Source organism: Danaus plexippus, chromosome 31 (assembly GCF_018135715.1).
Source record: "Danaus plexippus chromosome 31, MEX_DaPlex, whole genome shotgun sequence".
NCBI classification, from domain to species: Eukaryota; Metazoa; Arthropoda; class Insecta; order Lepidoptera; family Nymphalidae; genus Danaus; species Danaus plexippus.
This window is the reverse complement of record NC_083558.1, coordinates 912,933-920,028: the sequence shown is the minus strand read 5'-3', so window position 1 is coordinate 920,028 and position 7,096 is coordinate 912,933. Positions and strand designations below refer to the sequence as shown.

Below are 7,096 nucleotides of genomic sequence, written 5' to 3'. Positions count from 1 at the left end.
GTTTACATTATCTGTAATATAATTTTATTGGAAACTTCATACTACAAGAAGTTTTTTTTTTATTTTGCGTATTACTTAGTAGAATTAGTATTGACCGGATTGATTGCTTTGTAAAAAACATGGCGTAACGTCTTTTTAAAAATCTTTACACATATCCTTCCCTGTAAAAAGGTTTAATTATTGTAAAATGTTGGAAAATTTGTTGATTTTTTTTTATATTACACGACAATATATTTTTCTTCTATATACATAACTATTTATCGTTACTCTTTTTTTTAAATAATTAAGTTTTAAATATGTTCCCTCATTGTATAAAATAAGGTAGAAGTTTATATCTCGAACAATGTGATATAATAGAATAAAAATGGCTCCACATTCACACAAAAGCAACTTTTTTTACTGTAAATGGTGTTAAGTAATAAAATTATATAAAAAATCAATACAATGAAGATAATTAGATTTTTAAATACAGCGACATCTATGAGAGCCTATGGTAAACTTTCGTGATGTTTTAAAACTCGCCATGACCTATATTCTCCGTCCGTATGACATCATCCACAGACTAATGAAAAATCTTTATTTATAAATAAACCAGGTTGTTTACCTCCGATTAAAATTATAACTATTTAAAAAGCATGATAAAATATCCTTCTCTTAGTTCGTGCAAATATGGTATGAACATTGTAGGAATGTAGGGCTTATGTTAAAATTAGATAAAGTAAGCGAAAGTGACAGGTTCGTATTCCGTTCTTATAAATCCAATTTTCATTCTATCATTAATTATTTTTTCATAACCTACTTTTATATAGTTTGTAAACTGGCTGTATAATGGAAGTAGAGTACGTTAGATTTGGCGAAAAAAAGAATATTCTGGATTATTTTAAATAATATAAACAAAATTTTAAATTCTCTTAAACAGGTTCTGTTGATAATTATCGCCTAATTTATGACTATCTTAAATAAGTCCTTGGCAGGGTATGGTTAAGAATTAGATATTCAAAATTTATAAAAACTTGTTTTTGCGCGATCTATTTTAATTTTTAAAAATGATGTAGGTATGTTCTGCTTCAGTCCAAATAGTAGTTTGCCATTATTTAAGTAGATGGCGTTAAATTAAATCGTGCTGACACTAGGTTACCATTAAAATAGGAAATTTATAAAAATTAAATATAAAAGTCCCACAATTTTACTGACGTCTTTAAAAAGTTCTGAATAATATGAATTATTTTTTTCCTGATCGTTATATTTTACAATCAAATATTGCTGATAGTACTACTCATATCGTTTTAAAGAAAACTTGTTATCTTGTGTCTGTGAAAACTAGTTGACAGAGTCATTTTAATATATTCAATCTTGTAATAATATAAAAGGGGGAAGGGAAAAATTTTGCTATGGCAGTATAATAACATTTTTAGAAATATATTTCACCGATTCTTTTAACAAAAGTCAATCGATTTATAAATTACACATTGTTAACTGGTTTGTTATAGAGAAAATAAAGTACTATACCGAATATAGAATATGAAAACCATATATAATAATATATAATAATATATGAAAAAAATTAAATCTAAATATATGTACATTAATTAATAAAAAAAACCTCTCTAAAAAAATTCACGAAAAATAAATAATATTCTGACATTTAATAATATTGCCATAACAAAAAATTCAATATCACCTGATTTGATTGTCATTCCCGTCAAATATAAAAATGAAAAAGACATTGTTTGAATAACAAAAAAAAAACTATATATAAATAATTTACAGATTTTTTTTTTGTAACAAAGAACATGCGAACTATAAATGTCTTTTGTATTAATCACACTAGTTAAAATTACAGAGAAATGAATCGGTATATCGTCGGGAACACAGATACGCGTATCTCTAAGATATGAGTGATGTATTTTGTATTATTTTATGTAAAATAAGTATAAAATGAGTAGATGTGACTTCAAAATTGTGTTGCTCGGCAGCGAGCATGTTGGAAAAACGAGCTTGGTGTTGAGATTCGTTAATTGCAGGTTTAATTCTGGCACACCATACCAAAACGTGAGTTCGTTTTGCGAAGTATTTGTTTTTGTTAAATGTTGCGTAGAATAATGAATATCGCATTCTTTGTTGACTGACTGTAAAAATCGAGATTATTCTATATAAATATATATAAACACATAATATAAAGTACAAACAAAAGATATTTTGGTTAGTTTTAAAATAAATTACGAATTCATATTAACCAAGCATAAACTCAAAATTAGTTAAAGAAATCTATTGTGTTTGTTATTCCTTTTTATGTAAAAAATTGTCATTATCGTTGAAAATTGATTATATTCCTAATTAATTAACATATGTGATGTCAAATTAAACTTATACGTTCTTCAGACAATCGGAGCTGCTTTCTGCGCTAAGACGATGCAATCCAACGGCAAAGATCTCAACATAGGCATATGGGATACGGCTGGTAGCGAACGGTAAAATTAATGGTTAAAGAAGTAAATTTTAATTTTAATAGAATATGTAGGATAGATATTCACCAGCACAAGTATGATTTGAACTCCGAGGATCATAAATATTTTGCCGATATATTGCAATTATTTTGCCGATTGAGCTATTGTGTACTTACTCGAGTCGGTTAATTGAGCATTCTGTACAATAATATTGTCTTATATATAGGTTATTAAAGAATATATATATATCTGTATATATATGTTTGTCTCTGTATAATATTTCCAGCTACGAAGCCATGACTCGCATGTACTATAGAGGTGCACATGCGGCAATTATATGCTACGATCCATGCTGTGCGGCGTCCTGGGCTAGACTGAGGCATTGGTTGGCGGAATTACGGACTGTGGAAGAGGTGGGTAGTTCAGAATTGGACAATATATGTCATGTTCCGGGCAATTAACAATAAAAGCTTGTTTGTGAGGATATTTTTTGCTCGGCCATTCAAAAACTACTTAACCGATATCGATGAAACTTCACAGTAATGTAGCTGATATATACGGGCTATAAGTCCAAGTATATAGTACTAGGTTATGCCCGCGACTTTGTCTATGTTAGTTTCAGAATTAGAAATGTATAGCTGTCCGGGTGAACTCTATTCCTCCTTAAAGACAGTAGATTAGAAGATTTTGAATTTGATAATCTTTTTTAATCGGATGAAAATTAGCCTATGTCCTTTCTCGGGTTTTAAAATATCTCCATACTAAATATCATGCAAATCGGTTCAGTAGTTTAGGCGTGATTGAGTAACAGACGGACGGACAGACATTTACTCCCGCATTTATAATATTAATATGGATTAATTAATGTATTGTGTGCGTAGTCACGTGACATACTACAGTTGGGTGACATATGTGTTGTTTTAAAATACTTACACAATTCTGTCTGTATGGGCAAAAAGATACATATATATATATATATATATAATTATATATATATATATATATATATAATTATATATATATATATATATATAATTTATATGAATGTTTCTTACAGTGTCAAGGCAACTGAATAGATTTTGATGTAACTTTGCAATAATATATCTCATACATTAATAGCACATAGTATATAATGTATCTTCAGTCCGTGTAGCTCCCGGGAACACTTCATGACAGATGTATTGTGAAGTAACGCGACACGCGATAGATGACGCTGGCTGATGGCTCACACATATTAAAATTAATATATATTCTTTAATTATCCAGGATTGTAAAGTATATCTCTGCGGTACTAAGAAGGACCTGTTAGATTCAAATTCTACTCGGGAAGTACCTGAGGATATTGTAGCGACTTACTCTCAAGGGCTCAATGGACATTATTTGACGTCCAGCAAGACGGGAGAAAACGTTGGTAAGTGTTGCCATTATATTATATGTATATATATATATATATATATATAAAATAATAGTGCATGGAGTCCATCCCCAGGGACGGGTAGGAATTGATTTTCAAAGATTTTTTTAATGTTTCTTTAAGTCAAACTTCATTAACATTACTTACAAGTAACTATTGATTGCCTGCATTCCTTCTCGCTCTGTCTCTTTTCATCCCCTCCCCCGTCCTCCCGGGAGTGTTAACCGCCTAACGCAACCTTGTTCGAAGTCGCACAAGAATTTCTACTCCAAAAAAAGAAATTTAAATATTAGGGTTGCCGCTATTTAAAATTAATATAAAGTACGTCTTCTGATACTCGGTCACAAATTAATAAATTTTATTGTCAGAATAACGTTTTTTTTTAAATTGCCGCCATTTTTTTATGACATAAATGTCCTTGAAAATGCTCCCATTTGTCTGTTAATAACTTACAACTCGTACACATTTTAATATAACCGTATTTTTGTGGTCGAAACGTGATTCTTACTTATAAATAATCTGATCATAAAATATATTTATATACTTAAATAATAGTTTTTATTTGGTTATTATTAAAATAATCGAAATTCCATTAACAAAATAATTAATTAGTACTTTAATATTTTTTTATTATTTAAAATTTGACATACTTTCAATTAATTGACGTAACGCAATTTTTTCAACAATCCAATATGGCGCAATGATTGTATTATTCTTCATCGACTTGTTTGTTATAAATGATTATTTTACCTTTAGTTAATATTTTCGGTTAAAAATTGATGTTATTTTAGTTAATAATTTCGGTTAAAAATTGGTGCTATTTTCGTGTATATAAAGTGTAGTGTAATGGACTTGCAGAGGAACTGTTCCAGAAGATTGTTGACGACTGTGTAGCGGATCGCGAACTGATGCGGAAGGTGGAAGAATCGAGGGTTCAGCTCGATAAAGAACAGGAGAAAGATAAGAGGTACTGTCTGTGTTGATGTCGGCCTGTGTGATAATGAATTATGACAATGGGTGTATAAAATTCGGTGAGGACAATGTTTCTTACTTGTAAATTAATTTAAATTTGTGATTAGTTGAGTGAAGCGAACGAAGCGAGCGGAACGCTATACTGGAACTCACACATCCACAGAGATGATCACGGCAACCGAATGTACAATAGAGTCCAGGTTTTTAGTTCGGCAGCCCACATATGGGATAGTATAAAAAAATTTACTTCGGACCACCAATTTTAATTTTAATTCCGGAAAACGGTCGCTTCACTAAACAGTCACAGATAGCCTTACTCTTGTAGCGAATCGAGACAAAAAAAATTCTAAGATGCATCTCATAGATATAAATTAATGTGTTGATAGATTTTTTCTGTATAATTTACACAAATATAAGCCGAGTTAAAAATACAGACTGTGTAGACAATGCTTTTTGTATGTCAACGATTTCCAGTGTGACGGGGAAATTGTTTGAGTCACTATAATAAATACATGCCGGTAATAATTAAGTTATCACAAAATACAAAATGTCTGACATGGGTAGATTAATTTATATATTAATTGCAAACTATATATATATATATATATATATATATATATAGTTTGCAATTTTCTCATGTATTATTTAATATTACACCTTCAAGACTAAGAGGCAGCCAAATAATATGCTTGTATCACAATACTTATGACATTGTATATTAAGATGAACAAAATGGATTAAATGACTATTTTTGCTTACAATTTTTTTATTCTATTTTCACCCTCACTAATAGTTTCCGTTGATCGATGAAGGAAGATTGATGCTGTGTTGTATGTGAGCCGGACTAATTAAGTCCGCCTCTGGTGCATGAGGGTGGGGGTTCGAAACCTGGGAAGTACCAATGTGTTTTTCCAAGTCATATGCACTTTGTAAGAGCATTTAGACACCAGTGATGGACTGTGAAGGAAAACATCGTGAGGAAACCTGGTCTTGTTTCAAATTATAAGTTTGAAACCGCCAACCCGTCGTGAGCTATCGTGGTGATTAATGCTCTAACTGATTCATGTGAGAAGTGAGAAGCCTTTACTCAGCAGTGGGCTGATAATGATAACGATGATGACAATGATGACGATGACGACGATGATGACGAATTGACCAATTCCGATGTCATCGAGGAATTTTTTTTAAAATTTTCTATGACACATTTTTGAGGGTCCAGTTTAGGAAATCGATATTATAATAGCCAGAAACGTCAGACGTGAGGAGGATGTGACCTTTGTCACCATTTAGCAAGTACTCCACTGAACTCCGAGCATCGCCGCGCGAGTAGACTAGTGCAGAAAATATGTTTTTTTTTTTCCACAAACCACCAAACCAATTAACATTCAAGACATGTGTTTAAAGAGAATTCTCCGTTTGTTGTTTGACGTCAGACAAACTATTTTCATTTACACGAGAATTAATTGATAGTGAAAATAAATTTTTTCATACAAAAAAAAAATAAATATTCCCATACAAAATGGGAAAAACTATAATAGATTATTTTTAACATTCTCTTAATTACCTCTATTTCCTTATTAATTTTTATTCGTCGTTGTCAAAGAGAAAGAAATAATCTTGTAAGGAATAATGTAACATTGAGTGAAACGAAAAAAAAAACGTATTTATCTTAACACAAGTTTGCAATTTAAATCGCAAAACTACGTACGGACAGTTTTGTTAGAATTCGTATACTTATATTTATGACTGATAACTGACAAAACCGTAGTGTTAGCTCGGACTTGTGGTAATTAAAAGTCTTTATAAATAACCATGTAATTATATCAAGAAAGTATTAAGGAGTCAGCATCACTGCTGAGCAAGACCTCTTCTGACATGGAGAAGGTTAGAGCATAACCCACCACGCTAGCTCAAGGCGGGTTGGCGATTTCAATCTTATAATTCGAAATTATAAGACCAGGTTTCCTCACGATGTTTTCTTTCACAGAATGACGTAACCAGTATGAGTGTATTTACTTAGTCTTAACCGATTACACAGATCTCGAAATGAGGGTTATTATACGACCCGATGAGTGATTATCGTAACTAGTAATAGTGTTTACAATTTACGGGATGAGATTTAATTATTCTCACTTTCAAAACTAACTAAAAATTTAACCTTTTTATCATATAAAGTCCGACATTACGTTTATTTTATTATATATACTATGTATATATGATCAGATGTACACTACCGGTCAAAAGTTTGAGACCACTATAAAAA

At 30.8% G+C, this 7,096-nt stretch overlaps 1 protein-coding gene across 1 annotated transcript; it reads left to right on the top strand.

The window, feature by feature from the left end:
• The first annotated feature begins 1,707 nt into the window (after window positions 1-1,707).
• On the top strand, window positions 1,708-5,161 carry LOC116778507 (ras-related protein Rab-24-like). Its single transcript, XM_032672531.2, has 5 exons — window positions 1,708-2,052; window positions 2,383-2,471; window positions 2,734-2,860; window positions 3,714-3,858; window positions 4,720-5,161. Exons 1-5 carry the CDS (start codon window positions 1,939-1,941, stop codon window positions 4,842-4,844), a joined length of 600 nt encoding a protein of 199 aa, XP_032528422.1. The 5' UTR covers window positions 1,708-1,938; the 3' UTR covers window positions 4,845-5,161.
• The last annotated feature ends 1,935 nt before the right edge of the window (window positions 5,162-7,096 follow it).